This window comes from Trichechus manatus, unplaced genomic scaffold (assembly GCF_000243295.1).
Source record: "Trichechus manatus latirostris isolate Lorelei unplaced genomic scaffold, TriManLat1.0 scaffold00249, whole genome shotgun sequence".
Taxonomy (NCBI): domain Eukaryota; kingdom Metazoa; phylum Chordata; class Mammalia; order Sirenia; family Trichechidae; genus Trichechus; species Trichechus manatus.
Window position 1 is genome coordinate 262,924 of NW_004444185.1, and position 24,960 is coordinate 287,883.

At 50.5% G+C, this 24,960-nt stretch overlaps 1 protein-coding gene and 2 non-coding genes across 6 annotated transcripts in view; all 3 read right to left on the reverse strand.

The window, feature by feature from the left end:
* Window positions 1-5,630: 5,630 nt before the first annotated feature.
* Window positions 5,631-24,960, reverse strand: part of ATG16L1 (autophagy related 16 like 1) — a 37,843-nt gene continuing 18,513 nt past the window's right edge. The window contains exons 7-18 of one of the 4 annotated variants that reach the window (XM_004389477.2): window positions 23,582-23,668; window positions 22,915-22,971; window positions 21,945-22,047; window positions 19,701-19,806; window positions 17,877-17,947; window positions 16,652-16,723; window positions 10,477-10,597; window positions 10,110-10,215; window positions 9,182-9,331; window positions 9,021-9,068; window positions 8,218-8,319; window positions 5,631-7,179 (exon numbers count right to left, since the gene is read on the reverse strand). In XM_004389477.2, coding sequence (XP_004389534.1) covers window positions 7,086-7,179; window positions 8,218-8,319; window positions 9,021-9,068; window positions 9,182-9,331; window positions 10,110-10,215; window positions 10,477-10,597; window positions 16,652-16,723; window positions 17,877-17,947; window positions 19,701-19,806; window positions 21,945-22,047; window positions 22,915-22,971; window positions 23,582-23,668 — 1,117 coding nt within the window. In that variant the 3' untranslated portion in view covers window positions 5,631-7,085. Of the gene's footprint in view, window positions 7,180-8,217; window positions 8,320-9,020; window positions 9,332-10,109; window positions 10,216-10,476; window positions 10,598-16,651; window positions 16,724-17,876; window positions 17,948-19,700; window positions 19,807-21,944; window positions 22,048-22,914; window positions 22,972-23,581; window positions 23,669-24,960 lie in introns of all 4 variants that reach the window. The other 3 variants (XM_004389478.2, XM_023724489.1, XR_002822832.1) reach the window with 3 other exon arrangements.
* Window positions 11,161-11,417, reverse strand: LOC111819032 (small Cajal body-specific RNA 6). The gene has a single exon (XR_002822835.1). It is a non-coding gene; the product is annotated as a small Cajal body-specific RNA 6 (non-coding RNA).
* Window positions 20,768-21,038, reverse strand: LOC111819033 (small Cajal body-specific RNA 6). Its single transcript, XR_002822836.1, has one exon. It is a non-coding gene; the product is annotated as a small Cajal body-specific RNA 6 (non-coding RNA).

A 24,960-nucleotide genomic window follows, 5' to 3' on the forward strand; every position in this document is an offset into this window, starting at 1 on the left:
CAGTAAGGAGATGATGCCAGAGGTCACTATGTGGTCGGAATGTAAAGTTTTAATTGTTTTTCAATTTTTTCTCTGTCTATAATTTTCAAATTTTGTCTAATAATGATATACTTCACCTCTGATAATAAATAAAAAACTAAGCCAACTGCCAACTCATGGCGATTCTGTGTGTTACAGAGTGGAACTGCTCCAGAGGGCTTTCCAGGCTGTCCTCTTGCAGAAGATTGCCAAGTCTTTCTTCCTTGGTGCTGCTGGGTGGGTTTGAACCACCAAGCTTTAGGTTAGTGAAGTGCAAACTGCTTGTGCGACCCAGGGACCTAAGATTAAAATATAAAATTGTTATAAATCTAGAAAGAATATCTAAGTTTTCCCTTAAGAAATCCAAAAATAGGAGGAAGAAAAATGACAAGGGCTTTGCGTGTCTCCATCAGAAGGCTGCAGGTCCGGGACCAGTCTGCAGAGTGGCAGGGACTCCAGGATTGCCCTGTCTGCACACCCCGTTGGCCCCCCAGGCCCTGGGAAGGGGGGGGTCTCAGTCACCAAACTGCTAGTGCCTTGGGGGCGGGGAAACTGGGGTGGGCTGGGGCCGAGGTCTTCCTCTTTTTGGAAACACAGTCTCCAGCAGTCATGCCCAAACCTGGCCTGTGGTGAATTTCTCCCTGCTTGGTGGAGAAATGAGAGAAATAGACAACATAAAGGCTTGTCCTTTATCCCAAGATCTTGAGTTTCTCTGCTTTTGGGTATTAAAATGTCCTTCTTTTTCTCCTCTGTCTTTATTGAGGTAACTTGATATACAAGGACACTCACCCATTTTAAGTGTACAGTTTGGTGGGTTTTGGGCAATACGGTTGTGTAACTACCACCTCACTAAAGACACAGAACATTTCCATCACCCCCAAATCTCCCTGGCACCTATTTCAGTCAACCTGGCCCCTGACCCCCCAGTCCCGGGAAACCACTGATTTGCCTTCTGTCACTACAGTTTTGCCTCTTCTAGAATTTTACTATAAAAATTTAAAATACAGAGAAAAGTAGGCGTTTCCTGGGTGGTGAAAATGGTTAAGGACTCCATTACTAGCGTAAAGGCTGATGGTTCGAACCCACCCAGAAGACAGGCCTGGCAATCTACTTCAGAGCCTTGAAAACCCTATGGAGCACAGTTCTACTCTGCACACATGGGGTCGCCACGAGCAGGAACGGGCTGACAGCAGCTAATAACAACAATATAACAAACACCCACACACTCACTGCCCCGCTTTGGCCATTAGCATTTTGCTGCCTGTACTCATCTGTATTTCTATCATTTCGCCCTTTTGAACCACTGAAAGTAAATTGCAGATTTTATGACACTTTTACCCAGAAATGGAGTTCCTGGGTGTGCACACGGTTAACATGATTGGCTGCTAACTGAAAGGTTAGTGGTTCAAATCCACTCAGAGGCACCTCGGAAGAAACGTCTGGGATCTACTTCTGAAAAAGCAGCCTTGAAAACTCTACGGAGCACAGCTCTACTCTGACACACATGGGGTCACCAGGAGTCCAATTCAACTTGACAGCAACTGGTACCAGTTTTTCCCCATAAATACTGAAGAATTCACTCCTAAGCACAGGGACAAACATGTCCCTTATTTTATAAAGATGAAAGTAGGTGGTAGGGTTTTTTTTTTTTTTTTTTTTTTTTTTTTTAAAAGCAGTCCTTACTTAGCAAAAAGAAAGAGTTGGCAACCTTCCCCTACATTTCTTTCGGAAATGTACTGGTCTATGAATTCCCAAAGTCTGAGAACCACTGCTATGGCAAGACTTGCTCTCTGGGGTCGGCCCCCAGTGGGCTGGCTACAAGCTGAGTTCCCTTTCCAAACGCTAAACACACCAGCCAGCTCGCAGGAGGCGGGGGCCGTGGTGGGGGCGTGCAGTAAGGAGCTTATGGACTTTGGGGTTAGATGAGCGTCTTAAGGGTTTATTAGGGCACATGCTCGAGGAAAAGCGGTACACTGGGCCAGGCATCAGCTACAGCCTGGAAACTTGGGGTCCTCATTGCCATGTTTTACTGACACAGAGCAGACTTGAGACGTTTGAGGTGACTGGTATTTATGAAGAGTGACAGGGAACAGGGCTTTTTTCTGTTTTAGTTTCTATGTTTTCTTGTTGAGAAAACACACAGCAGAACATACATCAATTCAACAATTTCTGCATGGACAATTCAGTGACGTTGATTCCATTCTTCGAGTTGGGAAACCATTCTCACCCTGCTTTTCTGAACTGTTCCTCCCCCGTGAACATAATCTCACTGCCCGCCAAGTTTCTTCCCTAAACCTTCAGGGTTGTGGTTGTCAATTCGCTCCCACATAGTTCCTTAAAACTATCCAGGCAAACATTCATTACTGATTAAACTACTGTTTGGTCTAAAGAAGACTTTGGGGGATATTTTTAGCTTAAAGTTTAAAGTTTATTATCTCAGGGCAATAGTTTTGGGGGGGTTCATCCACTTGGCTGTGATCTTTATGGAAGCAGATCACCAGGCCTTGCTTCCGCAGTGCTGCTGGGTGGGTCTGAACCACCAACCTTTCGGTTAGTAGTAGCCGACTGCAAACTGTTTGTGCCACCTAGGGAGAGAACTTAGAATGTTTAGAACATGATTAGATTAGAACATTCCTCACAGGTATTGAAATCCTCTCATTACCCTGGGCTCCTGCCCCTAAACATATTTCAAACTGTCCAACTCAAAGCACTGAGCCCCGAGAATAGTACTTAATGCCCTAGGTTTCCACATACCAGGAGCACGTTGTTCACATGGCCCCAGACTGGAGTCCTGGGTTCTGGGGCCCATTGATGAATCCACCGCCATCTTGAGAAAGTAGCTTGGTCTCAATGCTATTTGCTTTTCTCCGTCTGTAGAAGGGGCCCCTCGCCTGCCCTGTCTTGCAAGGTTGGGGAGATTTATCAAATGTGCATATAAATAAAGATTCCGAAGTGGAAGCAGAAGGATCCGGACCAAGACTGACCCTTGTCCTCCCCAGAGGGGAACCTGACGTCTGACGTGGATGCTTCGTCACCCTCCCGTCATGGGTCCTGATGTGAACAAACCAAGGATAAAGAGACAAGTTGGGAACAGCCAGGAACACCTGATTATGGCCTGGGTGGTGGATGATCATGGATTACTGTCACTTCCACCAGGTGTAATAATCAGGGCTTCGAACCGGTTCTCATTTCCACCCCAGATATACTGAATCAGAATCTACATTTTAACAAGATCCCCAGGTGATTCTTCTGTGTAATAAAGTTGGAGAACCACTGCTCTACTAGTGGCTCTCAGCACTGGTCCTGAATCAGCAGCGATAGCATAGCCTGGGAGCTTGTTAGAAATGCAAATTTTAGCAGGGGTTTGACTGGAACAAACTGGTTTGAAGCCCAGGTAACTACGGCCCTGAGTCTGCCAGTTTGGGCTGTGTCCTTATTTACAGGCAAAATGACATGCTTGAAACTTGCTTTAAAACACTCAGGAGGAGCAGGGGGTGGGGGGATAGCGAGGTTGAGACTGACTCAGCTGTTGAGGAACAGAAACATGGGTGTTCACCACACCTCGCTGGGTTCTGATGTACCCCACTTCCTGTGTTCTCGAAGTGCCCGGCAATTGTCAAGGGCTGAAACATGAAGGTGGCGAAGCCCAGGGGAAGGCTCCTGAGGCGGGGTAGGGGCGTTTGAGGAGCAGGGGAGTGACTCGAGCTTGTGGGGGATGGGAGAAGCACCTGGAACGAAAAGACAGGGAAGGGCTCAGAGGCACAGACGGGAAGAGCTGGGACTGAGGTGAGATAGGGGAAGCAGGTAAGGTCACGGGCATGAATAACACCCATATGCTTTTACACGATCTATGCATGGTTAGGTACATTTCACTTTACTCAAGATTTCCTAAGTGGGAACCAAAAAAACCAAACGTGTTGCTGTCCATTCCGACTCAACGAGGCTGTCAGACAGAGCAGCCCTGTAGGGTTCCCAAGGGGCGGCTGGCGGATTAGCAGCCCAACCGTTCACCATCGCACCACTAGGGCCCTTTCAAGTGCGAGCGGGACGTACCCTCGTCTCTCCAGATGGGACACGTGCTTTGGGGTCTTGCTTTTTATATTCAGTGGGCCTGGGTTTGCTGGGCAGGGGCAGATTACTCAGTAAGCCAGGTACGCATGGGCTGATTTGTGCTTATAAATCTGTAGTGAACAATTTCACATCTTTTTTCACCACAGGTAAGCACGGAAACCCATGAGAAGTTGTTCACTACAGATTAGGAAGTAGGCACAAGTAAGCCTGTGCTTACCTTACTGGGTCATCGTCCCTGTTAAGAGATTGTAAATTTGAAAAGGTGCTGCGGGGTTTGGAGGTAGACAGACGCCAGCCATACCTAGAAGCAGAATCTTTTAAGTGATGTAAAAACGTGGAATTGTTCACTACAGATAGTCTGGTAAGCAAGGTAATCCTGTCCTGGGTGGGTCCCCATCACGGGGCCAGGGTTCTAGGGTGAGACCAGTAACTTGCTTAGCTGTGCAACTTTTCCCTACTTGTGAAATGGGGTGTGACTCAGACAATTACAGAATCTGAGGGTTGTGCCTCATTTTACTACTACCCCAGCATGTCATAAGCTTGTTACGGTAGACGTTTGCAGCCGCTACTTCAGGAAAGGACCCAGGGGATCTAAGCTCATTGAAAAACGATTGATTTTAATTCTCAAATTCTGAGAGGTTCATGCCTGGATCAAAGCGAGTCTCGTAGCAGACATTTACAAGGGTTCACAGCACCTCAACACTCGGAGGCAGCGCATCACTTCTGAGCGCTGGCTGCAGAGAATCAGCTGGGACATTGAGAGCACACCCGTGCCTGGCTCCGGGCCCGCTGGCTCAGTCAGCAGCACTGGGGCAGGCCCAGGTGGCCTGATGGACAGGGTCAATGGTCAAGGGCCACGGGTCGGATGGAAGTCACAAGCACTGCGGGGTGACCCCTTCAGACCAACTCTGGCAGGTAAGCAATCCTTTCACCGTTGGAAGGATCACACTGAGCCGTCCTGTGTTAAAGCAGGGAAGAGCTGCGCGTCTCTCCAAGGTCAGATAACAGGATCACCTGAGGCTGTCGTAACGCTGATTTGGGGGCTATATTAGGAATCACTCATCTCTGTCACAGTGACTGTAAAGGCTTCATTCACTTTTCTGAGATCTCTGGTGGCCCCTGACTCAAGCTGGTGGGCTAAGCTGATGCTGTGTCCCCTCAGTAAACACAGGGTGGCCACGAGCCTGTATAGCTGGGGGTGTTTTCGGGGGACTCCTGGGCGTCCTCATTGGCCATGGCACAAGGCTGCTTGTTAGGTATCAGTCACTCCTCCATAAGGTAACTCATGCCTCGTTAGCAAAGACGACATCTGGAGGCCCAAAGGAGACACTCCTGTGAGCAGTCTCTGCTGCGGGACCAAGAGCACGTGTGTTAGCCGGCGGGGTAGCTGATGAGCGAGACCAGCGTGCTGGGCTGGCATCTTACACAGTTGCTGTTAGCTGCCACTGAGTCAACTCCAACTCACAGCGACCCCACCTGGCAAAATGTGGAGACACTTGCCCAGTCTTAGTGATGATTTTGATGGGATGTGGGAAGGCCGCTGTTTAGAGGGAGTGGTAATCTGTGGGAAGGGGCTGAAAAGAATACAAGGGAAGACTCCAAGCAGTATTTACAAATGACTGAGTGTTGGGAGCAGGATGGAGACAGAGCTCCCCCCCTCCTAGGGAGAAAGGAGAATCAACTGGCAACCGGGAGGCGCAGAGCTGGGACAGTACAGAGCAGACTGGCTTTGCTGTTTATTTACAACCAAGTTTGTCGGGCGACATAATTAAATAAATAAGAAGACGTGGCCCTAGCCTGTGAATTTCAGCTCCCCCCCAACACGAGTCCCCTGAAGAGCAAACCGGCAGAGGAGGCATCCCAGTATCTGTCCTCTTCCGCCCACCCCTCCAGAAAACAAGTGTGGAAGGAAAAAAAATAAAGTGCAAATTAAAAAGTGATAAAACCATTGGAGCTTTTGACACTCAAACAAGGAACTAGGATTTTATACAGAGGCAAAACGGTAAAGATAAAAACTCACAGGCCAATCTCCCCCCAGCCTCGATCTCAGCCCCCACCTTCTGAAGCCATCACCCCACGTCCTGGAGCGGCTGGCAGGAAGCACCAAGAGCTCCGCATGCCCGCCTGGCAAAGCGGCAGTGGCCGGCCAAGCAGCTGGACTAATACTTCCCGGGCCTGAACCCCTTGTCAGCCTGGCTGTAATCCAGACACACCTGAAAGAACGGGGTGTGCACCCCTTCTGGGAACCTGCAGACTTACCCAGAACATTCTCTACCTCTGCAGCACCCCCATTTCTCAGGAAAAACATTCCCACACTTCCTCCCTGGATCTTTTTTTTTTTTTTTTTTAAATCAAATTGAGATTTACTTCTATATCAAGAAACCAATATGTAGAATTGTTTGTTTGTGTGGGCGGGAGTCAGAAGCTCTGAAGAAAAGATGTTTTTCCAAGAAGAGTTGAAAAAACCCAAGGAAATTTCAGCAGTAATGAGACAGAGCAGGAGCAGAGCCCCAAGATAAAGACGCACACTACCGAGGTGGCCACGGTCCCACCTCCTCCGAGAGAAGGTTCCTGTGCTTTGGTTTCTGAACTGGGCCCCCTGACATGCGTCAGGCGAGAACGGACGGTGGGCAGACAGACGGGAGGAAGCATAGGAGACAGGCTCCCAGGCCGGGGGTGTGTTGGCACTGCGGCCCAGGGAGGAGCCAGCGGGGCCTGACCGCCTCCCGGTGAGGTATGGGAGGGCCGGTAGTGTTTCCCAGCAGCCACAGGCAAGAGCCTGGCCTGTGGCCATGTCTGCAGGCCACACGTCTCAGTGTGGCTCTCTCAGGCGGGGAGCCGTTGTCACCATCCTCAGCAATCCTCTCAGAGCAAGGCCCCTGGGCATGCCGCCTGGACGCCGCTCCCCAAGTCCAGGCAGCAGCCCACGTCACAGCCCCGCAAGTCCCCCTCAAGTCCTCCAGCAGGGGCACCTGCGCTCCCAGCACCGGGGCCTGTCAGTAGTCCGACCACAGCACAGCTTTGCTTCCTTTGTCCACGCTGACGACGTGTGAGCCAGAGGGAGACCAGGCCACGGCGTTGATGGACGAGCTTCAAGAGAAGAAACCAGGACAACGGGGGTGAGAGCTCAGACGCTGCACGTCAGGATCCTGGCCACTTGGCCTCCCGCACCCTTCCACCCAGTGACGCACACGCTCACAGGCTGGCCAAGGAGCCTAGGAGCAGCCTGCGCTCCACTTCTTTAAGGAGTTCCGGGATGGGAGGGTCTGGCCTCTTTGGCAGCCAGGCCTTACCGAGCTCACCCAACGGGAGCGGCTCTGAGCGCAGGGGAAAGGGAGCTCAGTGATGCTGCATGCATGCCTCCAAGGAGCAGGGCTGGGCGAGGGGCTGAGTGAGGCCGGGAGGGCCAGGCCTGAGAGGGACCCTGCCGCTGCTGAGCACACAGCACTCAGATGCCGAGAGGGAGGCTGAGGGGACCTGGTGTCTGCGTTCTAGCCAGCAGCTGGGCTTGGATGGGCAGGACACAGCTAAGGACAAAAAGGACCCAGGGGCTGTCTATTAAGTAGAAGGTAAAAAGACGTGCATGAGAATCAGTGCTTAGAGGAAGGCAATGTACTGCCACAAGCAGTTCACCAGACAGACGGTGGACAGAGGGAGGAGGGATGGCAGGCAGAGGGGGGAGAGAAGAGAAGCAGCTCACCAGGGAGAGATGGAGGGCAGAGGGAGGAGAGAAGAGAGCAGCTCACCAATGAGAGAAGGCAGGCAGATGGGCGAGAGAAGAGAAGCAGTTCACCAGGGAGAGATGGCGGAGAGAAGGGGAAGGAGGGGGAGCACATGCTAGACAAGAAGAGATGGACTGAGAACATTTCTCTAGCCTCTGCTCCAGCAGCCCCCACTGCTGTAGCTGGGATACTTTGTAGAATACATAGGCAGAAAACTGTCGTCTGAATAGAAAATCCCAGAAGAGTACCACGTGCACAGCCCTGGCTTCTCTCAAGCAGCCAGGTGAGCCTGCTCAGGGGCTGACTGGTCACTGGAGGCAGGCCCCAGCCCGATGAGGACACGACTCCTGGGAAGACAGCCATGCACCCATCCCCAGGCTCTGAGGGGCCGGCGGGATTCGCATACCTGTGCTGCTTGGAAAGGACCTTTTCCACCTTCCCCGTGAGCACACTCCAGACATAGAGAGAGCCCTCAGCTGAGCCTGCGGTCACGAAGCTACCGTCAGGGCTAGAGAAGACAGCAAAAGAAGCTGTCAACCTCAAATCAGCGTCCCCATCGCCTCTTCCTGAGAAGTAACGCTGGGTCTTCACTTAAGAGTCAAACACAGGACTGTCCTCCGTGCACCCAGAGATCACAACGTGCTGTTCATCTTGAAGGCCAGGTCCACCTCACCCTGTGATTTCAGACTCAGGGTTTGAGGGATGCACTTCCACGGCCACCCTCACCATGGCTAAACCTTTCCGTAACTGAAGCCTTGTTACATGGCTCCAGGAAAGGAGGGCAGGAGAACAGAAAAGAAGGATCGACTGTGGAGAATCGTCTCCAGAACACGGGAACCGCCAGTGGACGCAGTCGGAAGGTGCGCGATCCAGGAAGAAGGATGTGCGGCCCACCCTGGAACGTGCCCGTGCAGTCCAGCCCCAGTGCTCACCCGCCCACCTATCATGCGGTTCCTAAGGAAACGGGTGAAGAGACGAGAACCAGCTGTGCTCACCAGAACCAAGCAACCAGCCAGCTGCTACTTTTTGTACAACACACTCATCTTCATGGAAAAGAGACGCTAGAGAGGTAAGGCACAGAGGGCGGCCTCCAGTGGGGCCCTGGCTCCTGCAGTCGGGCTGGGGCACCGCAGCCCTGAGCTCCGCGTCCCCGTGGGCCAGAGCCCTGGCTCCCACCTGGAGATGAGCCCAGCAGGGGGCCCTCCTCACCTGAACACGGCTCTGGTCCAGTCGGAGCTGCACTTAAAGCCAGGGGCGCTGCAACAAACAATAGGTACCATGACCCAGGCAGCTTGCACGCCTGGGCCCCTGGGCTGCAGAAACCTGTAAGACTTAAAGGACGCCCAGCCGGCGTGTCCGTCTCTTGTCACCTGAACGACTGCCTGACGACGTTTTTTCGTAGATCGATAATTTTCAGCAGGTCATCGCGAGAGCAGCTCAGGAGCTCCGTGCGTTCTGGGTTTAAGTCCAGGGCGGTCACCTTCCCCAGCAACTCCATCTCTCGGACGATACTCTCTGACCTAAGAGACACAGTGAGGACGTGTAACGCAGGAGGGTCAGAACTTTTCCCCTCATCACGTCACGAGGGGAAAAGGCCCAGCTGCTCGGCCAGAACACACCCTCTCCCAGGGCCGCGGGTGTCCCCTGACCCTAGGAAAACACCCTAGGGACGACTTCTGTCACCCCCTCAACAGAGCCGAGGGCCGTTGTGAGTCTAGGAATCCAAATTTCCTAAGAATTGATTTCCTTGTCCATTTCTGGAAAGACAAGCTAAGTGCCAACCGGTGCATCTGATTAGCACGTGCTAACCAGGGCTGCTAGCCAACTGGCATCATTTCTACCCACTCCACTGGTCTCAGCTGCCCGTCGCCTCCCCCGGCCAGGTTCCAGCCACATCAGCTTGCTCTGCTGTCTGGGGCGAGTGTTCTTCTGTCGCGTGAAGCCGCCTCACCCCTCAGGACTAGCCCTGATAGCTGTTCTTTAACACGCCTGGACAAAGGCACCGATCTCCAGTCAGCGCCCCGTACACCACGACTTTTTGTCAAACCACCAAACCACCTGAAGAGGATCTCGCTGGTCTTTGTTTTCCGGCAGCAGGTAAAGTGCCGAGTACACAGCACGTGCCTGATAAATGACTGCTGAGCTGGAGAGTCTACTTCGCGGTAAAGAATATCTACTGGAGCTCGTTCCTGCCACTTCCAGAGAGTTAAAAACCACAGCCCATATACCAAACATCACCACGGCTCCACCGCCACAGGACCTGCCCATCTGCCCCCACTAAGCTCTCGGGTATTGTACCGGATGTCCCAGAAACGGATTTTCTTGTCAAAGTGTCCGCTCATGACACACTGCTCTGTGCAGACAATATCGTTGCAAATGGATCCTGCAAACACCGTCTTTATGCCTGAAAGAAAAGCAAACATCTGAATCAAGCAGAGGCACCCGCGTGGCTGTGTGTATAACACCACTGCCCCTCTAACCATCAGGCATCAGGATTACTGCTGTGACTGAAGCCTCAGATGTCAAAGCTGCCACTACCCCAGCCCCACACTGAATACAAAACTGGACTCGAAACTCAGCACACTAAACATAGGCGATGACGTGGCAAGCGGACACGCCCACAGCAAATGTCTAGCGCTCATATAGACAGACGGAGTCTCCTCACAGACTTTGCTGCGGAGATCCCAGAGTTTGAGGGTCCGGTCGTGGCTTCCTGAGACAATGCGAGCGTTGTCCAGCAGGAACTTGGCAGACAGCACCTTCCCACTGTGACCCGTGAGCGTGTGCTAGGAGAGAACACAGCCACAGCGTCAGCTGCAGGCGTCACCTGCTTGCTGCTCCAGTGAGTCAGGTCCCCAAACATGGAGACAGTCAGGAATAGTCAGAGACGCAACGACGAGAGGGCAAAGGGAAAAGAAACATAGGATCCGGAACCACAGAAGCCATGTGCTAACATGAAGCAGTTTCTGGCCAGCTGAGCAGCTGGGGAAGGTCCCAGAGACTATACCTTGGGTGCTGCCCAGGTGAGATATCAAGACCCAGAGGATAAATCGCCCACTAAAAAGAACATTTACAAAATCTAACACATACTAGCACCAAACCTCAGCTGCCTTCCCCTGAAAAAAAAAAAGGAGGGGCGTCAGACGACCTTTCTGAAATAAGTTCTGTCACAGACCCGCCTGTACTGTCCTTGCAACTCCTTTTTGGATTATGTCAAACAAAACTTGTTTAAAGCCTGGAATTTTGCCACAGTACCTGTCAGTTGCCTGTTAAAATCGGGAAGCGCAGGGTCACTGCAGGCAGTGCTCCTTACAAGAACAATTAAGACCTGCAGGGGTCTGCAGTCAGAGGCCTCAGCTTGGAAAGGGCAGATCATCACCTCAGACCCCGGCACTCCCAGTGTCCGAATCCCTTTGTCGCTGTGCTGTTCGGCGCCAAGCATGGCGTCTCCCTGAGCTTGCAGGGACACAGGATGGGGCACCACCAGCTGTCAGCTGCCTTTGCCCATCACGGCACAACTGGAGCCTGACGGGAGGGGGGCGGCTGGGGACAGGCAGAGTGCAGGGGAATCCGGGCGGTCAGACCTTTTACCAGTCATCACGGACCTCTTTTCAACACGTGGTCAAGATGGTTAATGTTCGTAAAACCCCAAAGGCTCAGAAAGTATCCACTGATGTTTTCTAATTTTAAAAAATGCCTTACAAAGACCCAATTAATACTTCTTACAACTGCTAACTTAACTGGGTTCCAACCCCAAGTCCCAAAGACAAGACCTCACGGGTTAGTTTTAAAATTTTAAAAATCAATCTGTCCTCTGTTCTTAGTGGATCAACTTCGCTTCAGTACAGGACAGGACACGTGGGCCCACAGACGCTTCGTGCCCTCAAAGGCAGGCATTTTTATGGATTTAAGACTTAGCCTCTTACAACTGCTGTCGCCAGGTGGCAGCTGTGTGCTGCGTTGGGTGAAAACCTCCCACTCATCCTTCAGGAAGAATCGAGAAAGCTCCCAGCAACAACGCATTTTGGATTACACCAAATACAGTACCTGCAGTGTAAAATCACCCAATCTGTGTAAATCGCTGGGAGAGACAGAAAACTTGGGACTTCTCATGTTATGTAAGTTCTTAATGAATCACTATCAAAATTTAAAAAGCTCTGTGCTTTTTAATATACTTTCTTACTATACTTCTATACTTACAGTAAATAAAAGTAAACTCACATTGCACAAATAACGGGAGGAAAAAGATATCACAACTGGCTATGCTAACACTTTTTTGCACACAGGCAGTCCCCGGGTTACTCAGGGACAATTCGTAAAGAACAACCACCACAAAGCCTACTGTATGAAAAATCTGAGTTAAATACAGTGGTTGGTATGCGTTAACTTTTAATTATGATCTTTTTTATTCTATCTAAACTGTTTTAAGAAGTGTTTCTTTAATTTTCTTACAGGACTGCATCCCCATATACAGACACACACGCGCACAGGTTCTGTCTCTTCAGTATGGTACCACGTGTAGTTACTCTCATTATTACCGTATTATTATTATTACGTACTGTATTGCTGTTTGGTATTTCAATGTATTCGGAAGTGTTTGTTTTCTATGCACAGAGAGGTAAAATAGATACTATATACTAAGACAAACACTGGACTAACGGACGCTAAATAAGAACCACAAGCACCTGTTCCCACTTGACTACAAATTCGACTTCAGACAGACTTGGGAACGCACCTTGTCCGCAACCTAGGGACCACCTGTACTTTAAGTGCACATATTAATTATTTTCCCAGTTATACTCTTCCTAAAATGCATCCACTGCTCTTTTAACGCTGCAGCACGAGCAGTTGTTCATGGGCAGCTCTGGTGTCATCCTGGTTGGTTCTGGCTGTCCGGGCTTTGAGACAGCCACCAGCTCTCCTCACACAGCGGCAGGAAGGGCCCAACAAAGGGCGGCGTGGACGGGGCACAGCTGATGGCCTCGACTTTGGCCTTTTACACTTGCTGCTTTAAGCGTCCTCATAAGTACTTAATGGCTAAATAATCTCAGACGATGAGACCACAATTTAATGAAAACCTCCTTGGCCAGCAGACACCTTGGTCATTCTAAGAATCACTGTCACAAATGAGGCTGCAACGGACGTCTCAGAGCACAGAGCTTTTGTCTCCTGACCTGGTCCCAGGAATGAAACTGCTGGATTCGTGGAAGAAAGGAAAGGGCCATTTTTACTTTCTGGCCCTTCGTATAGACTACCTCACTTTTTTCCAGTCTTACATTCCTTGTCTTGTTCTTGGTGGGAAGCGGGGCGCACCCGCCCAGGGCTGGCCAGGGCCCTCTGTGCTCTCCCTGCTCTGAACTTGGCCTCCCACAAGCACTCACCTTCACCACTTAAACAGCCCTTGGTGGAAAGCGGGGTGCACTCGCCCGGGGCTGGCCAGGGCCCTCTGTGCTCTCTCTGCTCTGAACTTGGCCTCTCACAAGCACTCGCCTTCACCACTTAAACAGCCCTTGGTGGAAGTGGAACATGCTGATTTAAAATCCTTTACTCAGTGTTTTTGATCTTTATTTTTAATAACTTGATTTCAACACTATTTTTGGGTTTTATCTTCCACTTTTAAACAGGGGTGAGATAAGGTGGAGCAGTAGGTTCAGAAGTCACAGCAGCCTGAGCCCCAAAACGGGGAGGTGCAAAGATTACTTTTCTCTCGTGGGCTCTCTGCTCGGCTCCTCCTGCCCCTCACGGCAGACCCTACTCACTGGCCACTAACTCTCCAAGTTGCCCATTCAGGCAGCCTCAGGCGTTCCGCTTGCCGGAATCACACAGCTAATACCAACACCAACCAAAGGCAAGCGACTCCAGGAGACTGCAGACACTGACAAGGACGTTTGTGAAGTAAAAGCCACTGCCTGAAACCCAGTCCTCACTGTGGCTACTTCCACAGGAAGGAGTGACACCTGGGGCCTTCCACGCAGTTCCTTACCTCGGATCGTACACAACCACCAGGTGGCTTTCAACGGACTTGCTAGATTTTAGGGAAGACGTTCCTTGCAGTACAAGCTGTTTCTAGGCTAAGTTTACCAAAATGACTTTAAAGCAAGCACTCAAACAACCAACCGCTTCTTGAAGTCTGGTCGCTCTCTATACCACCCGCCTACCGTAAAAGCTAAGGAGACACTGACAATGGCCCCCTCGTGTCCTTCAACATCACCTGTTAACTGGGGCCAAGGGGGAGCCCGGAGCCCCTAAAGACGGAACCTATCCCATATCCCGAACCCTGGTTAGCCTTTCATGAGAGTTGGGTATGGAGAACCTGCTGGAAAGGCCTCCTGAACTTCACACACTTACTTCGGGAAGAAGAGACCAGGGCATGGGCAGACTGGAGGCCCTATAAAGCCAACTCATCCAGCATCCAGCACAGTCTCCTGGGAACTCAGCAACAGCAGCCCCACCAGTGAAAGCTGGGTGCTCCAACACACGGAGAGCACCCTCTCCAACGAGATGCTGGCCCACCTTTGCAATCTAAACCTAGTTCACCTGGGAAGTTTCCTAACATGTGCCCTCTCTTCCAGGTCAGGTCTGTCCCCTGCCTCCAGGTCTCCTTCTTGCTATTTCAGAGCCAACGGCTGATGCCACCTGCACAGAGCTCCTCCTTAACCACTAAGAAACAGCACCTGCACAATGGCAGACGCTCATCTGGCTCCTTTGCTTCCCAGAGGGACTGAGGTACAGAAGGCTGGATACAGCCCCTTCAGTAACTGCTCAGCCTTGCTCTATCTCAGCCTAGATGGTCCAGGCCCCTCCTGAAACCCGAATCTTAGTATTCGTTAACAGTGTGACCGTAGGTTTCTTGGACCTGTTTCCTCATCTACCTACCTTACCTGGTATTAGGGATTGAACTGTGTCCCCTTAGAATATGAGTTGTAAATCTTAACCCCCATACCCATGGCTGAAGGAGCCCTGGTGGTGCAGTAGTTAAGCACTTGGCTGCTAACCGAAAGTCAGTGGTTCGAACCCACCAGCCGATCCGTGGAAAAAAGACTGGTGATCCGCTCCTGTAAAGATTAAAAAACCAAATGTGCTGCCGTTGAGTTGATTCTGACCCCTAGCGACCCTACAGGACCCTATAGTAGAACTACCCCATAGGGTTTCCAAGGCTGTAATCTTTACGGAAACAGATTGCCGGGTCTTTCTCCCCAGGAGCGGCTGGTGGGTTCGAATAGCTGACCTGTCAGTTAGCAGCTGAGCAGAGGACTTAACCACTGCACCACCAGGGATCTGATCCTTTTTCCGTAAAGATTACAGCCTAGGAAACTCTATGGGGCAGTTCTACTCTGTCCTACAGAGCTGCTATGAGTCAGAATAGACTCCTCGGCACACAACAACAATATCCAGGTAAAGTAGAGGGTCAGCGAAGAAAAGGAAGACTATTGACAAGATGGACCAACACAGTGGCTGCAACGATGGGCTCAAGCATAACAACACTGAGGATGGTGCAGGAGAGGGCAGCGATTCCTTCTGTTGCACGCAGGGTCACTATGAGTCGGAACCGACTGGTAGGCACATAACAACAACGATCCCATTTGGGAATGAGTTTTTTTTGTTAAGAGGCCATATCCACGTAGGGTGTGTTTTAAGCCAATTACCTTTGAGATATAAAAAGAGCAGATTAGGACAGAGAAGAAAGCAGAGATGGGGGAAAACAGATGCCAAGCCACATGAAGATCACCAAGGAACCGACTAACAGAAGTTTAGAAGAGACAAGCTCCTTCCCCCAGAGCCAACAGAGAAACCCTTCCCCTACAACCTGAATATCGCTTTGACTTATGTCATCAGGGTTGGGTTTTTTGGTTCAAAGCCTGTCTCAAGACACACGCTACACCAATCCTGCCTCATTCACATAACAAAGGCATTACAACTCCCAAAAGGGATTATAACCACAGGCCTAGAGGCTAGGATTTACAACACTTATTTTTAGGGGACACAATTCAATCCATAACACCCACCTAATGGACCATTCTACTGTAGCTCTCCCAGCACCCTGAGATTTACCTGGAAGAAGTTCATCGTATCAAGCCTTTGTTTTTTTTTTTTTGTAAAATGCCTACCAAGATGGAAGTCACTCGCCATTGTATCATTCACTCGCCTCGTTTACTTAATGAGCTGCTGATGTGAAAAGTCCTTCAAGCCCGAGAGAAAAAAGACCTCTGCAAATTCAGTGCTGTACTTTTCACTAGTACAACAAACACAATCTAATAACCATCACGCCTGGTCTGTCTCTAGGATGCCAAGCGGCTTCAGTTGGGTTCAACCAACATCTGGCCCCATCGACTCACCTTCCCTTCCCCGCCTCCCGTTTTCCAGCATTAAGTTTTCAGAGATGTTTTGCCGCTTTGTCACATACCAGGCTGACCTTCACAGAAAGTGCATCCGTCTGCGTGTCTACATCCTACTTTACAGCTAATGAAGACTCTGCGACGGGGCGAGTAAGTCGCGGGACCCTCGAGAACCACACCACACGTGCTGGTGCTAAAATCTCTGAAGTGCAGCTCAACTCGCAATCTGTCAGAGCACCTCATTCTCAGGAACTGGAGTATCCCGGGACCTTTGTGGAAACGCGGGGGGTCACACTGCAGATATTCTGAAGTGGAATCTTGGACAAAGCGGGAGTGCAAAGTGGAAACTTTCCACGGGAGGAAGGAAAGGGTGTGGCGAGTCAAGTCGGACTGCAGGAAAACCCATGCAAGCCCTCTCACTCGCCACCCTGCCGACATCTACCTTTATGTCTCGATAACCAGGTGCGGGTTGGAGATTAGATGGATTTCTGAATGCGGACTTACCCGTAATCGATAATCATCTACAGTCCAGATTCTGCTCGCAAAATCATTTGAAGCTGCTAAGAGGTAAGATCCCTGTAGGAATAAAGGGGGAAAATGACTTTTAGCCAAAATAGAGGAATCCGGTTCACAAGCTACGCATTCTCCAATAACCAATCCAAGAAGGCTTGTTTAGCTGTCTGAACTGACACACCCACTCCAAGTGCCAACTCTGACCGCCAGAGTGCTGGCTGCTCACCAAGTGCTGGCTGCTCACCAGCTTCTGTGAATTCAGCACCTTCTTCTGAGCAGGGTGAATTTCACCTGGATGGGCCGATGCCGCCAGCTCAAAGGACCCTCCAGCCCTGCTCACCTTGCCCCTGGCGCCTTTGTTAACCGGAAACTCTCTAGCCACTGTCCCAGCCAGGGGCCCCAGAGGCGCCCTTGCCTCTTCCCTTGCTCATCTCCCAGTGAAATTCGAGGCCCTCTGCTGGGTGCTGGGCCCAAAGACGATGAACACCCAGACCCTTGCTCTCAGCCCAGTACATGCAGCAGTCACAGCGGCTGCGCTTCAACAGGAGGAGGCTGCACAGGGTGGACCCTCGACGGGGGGATATGGAGAAAGCCCCCGGCCCCGAGATGGCAATGCAGATGATGACTTGTGAGAGAGGAGGCAGTTACTCTTCCCCTGCCTGCCACGGCCCCCGCCCCAGCTACTGCACAGCCCTATCCAAACGCCGCTGTCCACAACATCCTTCCTTCACTTTCTGCACCTGACCCTCAATCACCTCAGTCGGCCTCAAACGCCGACTTTTATTCCCTAACCCTCGCCCCTGAATTCATTACGCCGTCATCAGGGTACTACTTCACACACATCTCAGTCATAACCTTATTACATTGATTCACAGCTGAGTGCTCTCATTTAAGTGCTTCGCCTGTGAGAGAGGGACACATCTATTTTATGTCTAAAGACTGGCTCCTAGAGTTCAGCATCTGAAACTCACAATCCGACAGAGTACTCAGCAACATCACAGGCCTCCTGCAGAAAACAAAATCCCAAGCATCAGAGCAGATGGAGCAATTAATTCTATTATCTACCCATATCCTTCTCCTACAGGGATCTGACTGAAAATGCAGAGAATGGAAGAGAAATCAGATAAATTATTTTTCAATTTCAAGAACCAAATGTCTTACTTGTCTCTAAAAAAGACTCTAAAATCAACCATTTGCACGAGTCTGAGATACTTACAGCACTATCGAATTCAATGCTTGTAATTCCCGCGTTACTGCCAGAGAGGGACCCCTTGAACTCACATTTGTCTGCATAAAAAGAAAAAAAGGCAGAGGCAAGACAGAAAGTTACATAAAGCCAGCAAATAAGCTCAGACAGGACCTGTGAACTACAACGGGAGCCAGCAACAGAGGCTAACGACACCCTCCTTCTGCTTCTGACACAGTGAGGGCCAGTGTGCCCAGTGGGCAGACACTGTCACCATTCCGACATTTCACAAGGGGAAGAAGGGGATCCCTGAACTGTTTCATAAAAAGCCTTTTGGACTTGGGCTTTGCCAAGGAGGAAAAACTGCAGACAGCAATAAGCTGTCTGTGGATAAAAGGCCCTGAGTTAACCACAACCTGACTGACGGCTGTTTCCCAGAACCCCAGGAAGCACCGTCAAACATTCCACTCATCACTCAGGAGGCCCAGCAGAGACTCCTGATCTTCCTAACACACATTACGCCTTGGTGTAAGTCAGACCAGTGTTAACTCTGATTAGTGTTTATTTCCTCTTCACAGCAAAGAGGTAACACTGCTGGAGAATGACAGCCGGGCAGCGCTGAGCTCTTCTTACAGATGTTTCTGCTGACCAAGGAGTACAACAGAGGGTTCCAGTGTCACTGCTGTGAGAACTCAAGGCTGTCATCAAAACAGACTCTCTGCTTAGATGTAAAAAACTGACCTCATAAAATCCCTATTCATACATGGTTTTAGTATGGTTTCCTAACAGTGTCAGCCATTAACATTCCTAAATTCATTCGGTGTTTCTCGACAAACCCAACATACATATGTGTATATATATTATCGTTGTAAAAATATAGATGACACAAAATTTGCCAAGTCAACGTTTTTCATGTTTACAATTCAGTGAGATCAACTGCATCAATCATGCTGTGCTATGATCACCAACAGCCTCTGCCGAACTATCCATCCCCATCAACAAAACCTCAGTTTCCTAAACAATAACCCCCGCCCCCTCCCCCGTGGGAGCCACTGTTAAACTCGGATCTCCATGTGGTTGCCTGTTCTAGGTGCTTCACATTAGTGAGATCACATCAGCTTTGTTGTCTGGCTCTGACTGACTTCCCTCACGATGATGTTTCCAAGGCTCGCTCACGTTGTGACAATGTACGTGCAGCAACCACGGAAACTTGACAAGTGGTTAAACCTTAACACTGAAAATATGCATCCATTTAACTAAAAGAATTTCAAAAATCATCTCGACACTGGGCTCTGAGCAGCTTCAGAGTCCTAACAGATGGTGCCATGAACTCCCGTTTCCGGTTCTAATGCTGTTCCTGAGGACAAGGATCACTTGTAAACAAGCATCAACCACAAAGATTTAATTTCAGCCTAGGGGCCTGTCTGAGGGGTCATTTATTTGACACATTTGTCCTGGGTGATACACACCCCTTTACTTTTCTCTAGCTTAGATGTGACTCTGGCCAATTGTCTTTTCCAGGCGATGGCTACAGTCATTATTAAATGCAGAAACCACAGCCCCACGTACAGGTGAATGGCAGAACCCATGACACCGAGATCTTTTATCTTCCTTTGAAAACTAGTACTATCTTGGAAGATGTTCTGATTAGTGTGTACTTGAGAAAAATTATGAAACCTTACTCACGCAAACACATCCACAATAGTACTTTCTAGTCATTACTTGGAAAATGGGAGCAAACATCCACCAAATGGAAAGCAAACTGAAGCGGGAGCAATGTTTTGTTAGATGATCCCCCACATAAAGTGACATCACTGACACAGCGTCCCTCTCTCCACTCAGGCAGGCTCTCACCTCCAAACACTTCCCAGAGTTTGACCCTGCGATCCATGCCACCAGTGGCCAGCAGCCGGGAGCCAGGACTGAACTGCACGGCATTCACTTCCCCGTCGTGTGCATCCTGCAAGACAAGCGCGTGCTAGGCCCAGTCAGGGTCACGGTCAACAAAGCCTACTGCTTCCCCACGAACGTCAACCCTCTGGGCTCCTCACTAAAGGTTTAAACACGCATCCTGAAACAAGGGTGGATCCAGTCCTGCCCGACATGCGAGTTACAGTTCTTTCTAGAGGCACTGTGGCACTGGTGTGACCTCTGCCAAGCTGAAGCTCGCAAAGCCTCGGCTTGCTCACCTATAAAAAAGGATTTCCATAGGCTTTGCCACCTGGAACTGTGCCTGGCCATAAGGAGGCCTTCAACGAAAGTGACAATTATTATTTTGTGAGAATTTAAATTCTTCACAGGGAAATTCCTGAGATTGGCATCAACGTTGAAATACATGACCTGGCAAGGGCATCTGCGTTCAGGATGAGAAATGCATCCCATCCTACAACGGGCAGAGGGAGCAACGGGAGATTTCACCCTAGCCTCCTCTCTCATGGGTGAAACAGGATGTCTGTGATTCGCTTTAAGCTGCCCCAGCAAAGGGGTGTGTGGGGGCGGGGTGGGGGAGGGACAAAAAGACCAGCAGATGTTGATACCGGAAGCTGTGTGCCTCGGTGATGGTACATGAGAGTTTTGTATTATTCTCTCTGCTGCAGAGGTTTGAAATTTCCCATAATAAAAAAGGGGGAAAAAGACTTTGGAAAACACAGGCTGTAAACATTAGCTCATTAGATAGATCCTCAATCACATGCCTAAAAGGTTGTTTGGGGAAGACAAATCTGATCTTCACACTTGCTTGAGACTGAAAAAAGAAGATGCTTGCCGTATCACCATGAGTGACTACTACATGACGGGGAAGGAGGCCTCGTGCTGTCAGGACCTGCGTGGTGGCCTGGTGTCTCACTGGGGAAAATCTGCAGGGCAGCTGACTCAACTTCCCACTTGCACGTGTTTCCCTCCTTCTCTCTCACTGCTTAGGAGGTCTCAGATTGAAAACTTGAGATCACGCACCGTCACGCCTGCCTGCCCTCACAAGCCTCCTGCAGAACTGCTCTGTCAGACGCTTGTCAGCTGTGAACCTTAAGCTCTCAGGAACACACACTGACAGAGTCCCAAACTGTCAGCTGCGCCAAGACCCCATACACACGACTTAAATGTGACATGAGGAAACGAATGGGCTGCTGGGAGTCAAGGGCAAGGAAGGACTATGACGTTCAGTGCAGTCAGACCTTTTACCAATCATCACTGACCTCCGTGCACTGCCCAGGCCCGACAGGCAATCCTAGTTGTGGGGTGGGGAGGGGCCTGATGGTCTCTAGTCCAACATCTCATCCGCAGGGGGACTCCCTTTACACACCCAGGGTAGTTCAGCTCCCAGCCTGTTCCCTTTGTGGAAATGCCTAATTACTGCAGTTCCTCCTTATGCCTAGAACTGAAAGGTAACTGCACAGGCATTCTATCTTGGGGATACAGCAGACTTTAGGGGCTAATCCAAGATCTGGCCCAGCCTTCTGGGTTCTGCTCTCTGGGCTCTGCCCGTCCCCCAGTACCCCGATAGCCCTCAGCCACAGACCTCTACATCCCCTAGACGGGCTCCATTTCAGGGTCACTGCCCCATCTGGGATCTGAGTTACTTAGCAGCACTAGGGCCTGCTCTGAACTCCAGCTGGCAGCTCTGGTGTCACAGCGGCTCCTGCCCAGGACTGTGTCCTCCTTCCAGCCACATGCGCCTAGTGTCGGAGGTCATTCAGGTAAGGCTATAATTCAGGAAGCCAGCAGCCGTCCTTCTGGTCTCCATGATGAACCACTGACCAGACCCTCACTCTACACTGGAGCCAACTGGTGACAGCAAGTGCGTGAATCACTCAGATTTCTCCCCCATCACAACTAGCTTTCCCTTGTCCCATCCCTCTGGCAATCCTCCACTCTCTTAGCCAGTCCTGTGTTGCCGAGGATGGCTGTCCTAAATCCTGTCCTCTGAAGCTAAGCGAGACAGATCAATTCTTTCCACCAGAGGAGCCAGCAGACAGAAAGCTTGCTATGAATGAGGCAATGGGAAGCACAGCAGCAGAAGAGTGTCCGTGAACAGGATCTTCCAACTACCAGGCTCTGTTACCACAACAAGATTGGCGGGGCCTGGGGATCGACCACACTTACGAAGACATACAGCGCAGTAGCTGGCACCCTCACGTCTTTACTGGAGCCAGGATGAGAGTCCATGTTGTCTGGGGGCACTGGAGGGGAAGAGACGGAGCGTCTCCTGAGGAATGACAGGAAGGAACACATGAGTCACGGCTGCACAGGGCTTGGCTTCATCCGACTATCAGAAGAGGTCAAGGACAACCTGGCTTAGGCAGACTGCCCTCGCCAATAGCTTCTTTTCCCTTCTAGGTCCTTTACACCAGAACGCTTCACAAGAATCGGAAGTGTCTTCACTCATAAGACAACTGAAGGGCCCCAGACAAACCTGGGCTCACTGTCTCACTGACTGACTCCAGCACTCACAACTGCACAGCCATCCTGAATGACAGTGCTCAGTCCACACAAGTAATGTGACAGCTAGTTCCGGAGCGTTTGTGAAGACACTGAGGAGGGTTTCTCTGCCCACTCACACTCACTCCCCGCCTTCCCCTCGCGGTCCAGGCGGGGCCAAATGCATGCCCAAAGAGCGAGCGAGCAGAGCACGACTGTCCACGGAGCTCAGCCCACGGCCCGCTCCGCCGGGCTCCCTGCATTCCCAGGAACATGCAAAGCATCCTGGTTAGCACGTGTATGTCTGGTGACTGTGCAGTGAAGCGTGATCAGCATGGCTGTCAATCACCCACACTCACATGCTGGGCTAAGACAGGAGAGCGGTTTTCACCTGGCAGCATCGGAAGAAGAGTGATGTCCCAAAAGGGGAGACTCGGACAGACTAAAGGGAAAGGCCAGAGATCAGCACGCAGCGAAATTAAGAGAAAGGAAGTTGAGGGAGAAAGAAGAAGCTAAATGAAAAGCTGAAATTGAGGCATCTGTGTACCCTGCCCCACTAAAATTCTGGTGTACATTAAGAAATAACAACCCATGTACATACACTTAGGTATATTTACACAAACATTACAAGGCAAGGCGAATGTGTCTAACCTACCCAAAGATATTAGTGATAGAGTCCAGAAGGCCTCCAGCAGGCTGCGAGAGTCGCTTACTAAAGAGGAGGGGAGGATAGGTTTAAACCTTTGAAACATTTTGCCCAAATCATCCATCAATACAAACAGTCCACAAAATAGGCACCCAGGAGCCTGTTTCCCCTTTACTCCCCTAAACCCGGCCGAGTAGAAACCCCGCACTCTAGCAAACCACCAGACAGCAGTGCAGAGCGATGGGGGAAACCCAGCCCAGGAGGTTCCCAAGCATTCATGTCCCCAGAGACACTGTTTAGATGAAGAAACTGTCTAATCGACCAAATAATTTGTTGTTAATGACCAATCCTCATCCTTTTAGTATAGCCGTAGCAAATGAAAAACAATCCTTGAGTCCAAGGAAGGATTAAGCAGTGTGTCTAAACAATGCCCCTCTTTCAGGAACCCACTATGTTTTATGTATTTAGACACCTGCTCGCACCTGGGTGCTTCCCTTTATAGCTGCCTGTCAGCACTAAGGGAGCAGCTTCCCTTCCATCAGAGGCAGGTGACCCGAGGAGGTTGGGGGACATCCAGGAGCCTGCCCACTTCCCGAGAGGGTCTCTGGGCACGCCCAAACATGTGCTGTCGAGCTTCGGCCGGCGCTCCTTGTCCTGCCCCACCTCGCCCACTTACGTGGCCGCTCTGCTGATGGCCCGCACGGGAGAGGTCTCCTCAGCTTGCTCCGAGGTCTCGTCCGGGAGAACTTCAATGTCATCGTCCCTACGAAGGAAGGGCAAGAGGCCGAGGCTTTGATTCTGCCCACCAGAAGCTTTGTGATGATTCTGCACGTGCTAACACCATGTCCTAGTCGCACACAACCTTTGTGACCTGGCTAGGGCAGGGATGGTTAACGGTTCTCTGGAGAAAAAGAGCGCTCTGCCACGCTCTGGGCAATAATAAAGGCAATACTGACCTGCTCCAATCAAATCCAGAATTCCAACTGAAAATAATGTTTAAAGTGAGCTTTGGATCCTTCGAGGTGTAAACACATAGCTCCCGCTTGGAGAGCAATGAAATAACGCATGTTAAGTCTGTGAGCACACACACAGCACCAGGGTACAGCCTTCCCATCGGAAGTCAGGTTCCCAGCTGATGGGCTCATACACATGAACAGTGTGACTGCGGGGCTTACCAGTAAACCAGGTCCCATCAGACAGGGCTGAGCGGCCCACACAACAGTGTGACTGCGGGGCTCACCAGTAAACCAGGTCCCATCAGACAGGGCTGAGTGGCCCACACAACAGTGTCAAAGGGGCAGCCATGGAGCACCAGAGAACGACAGCACAGGGACAAGAACGCAGGTGAGAAAAGAAACCCGTTGCCATTAAGTCCATTCCAACTCACAGTGACCCTACAGGACAGGCAGAGCCGCCCCATGGGGTTTGCAAGCCTGTAATCTTTACAGAAGCAGACAGCCACATCTTTCTCCCATGGAGTGGCTGGTGGGTTCGAACCACTGACCTTTAGGTTAGCAGCTGAGTGCTTAACCACCGCACCACCAGGGATCCTTAAAAAAAGGGACTGCTAAAGAAAATGTTCTACATCCTACTTTGGTGAGTAGTGTCTGAGGTCTTAAAAGCTTATGAGCAGCCATCTAAGATACTCTACTGGTCTCACCCCTTCGGGAGCAAGGGAGAATGAAGAAAACCGAAGACACAAGGGTAAGATTAGTCCAAAGGACTAATGGACCACAACGACCACAGCCTACACCAGACTGAGTCCAGCACAAATAGATGGTGCCCGCCTACCACCATTGACTACTCTGACTGGGATCACAACAGAGAGTCTCGGACAGAGCTGGAGAAAAATGTAGAACAAAATTCTAACTCACAAAAAAAGACCAGACTTACTGTTCTGACAAGAGACTGGAGAAACTCCAAGAGTATGGCCCCCAGACTCCTTTTTAACTCAGTACTGAAGTCACTCCTGAGGTTCACCCTTCAGCCAAAGATTAGACAGGTGCATAAAAACAATAATAAGCACAGCTCAACCATGTATACAAGAGTAAATGG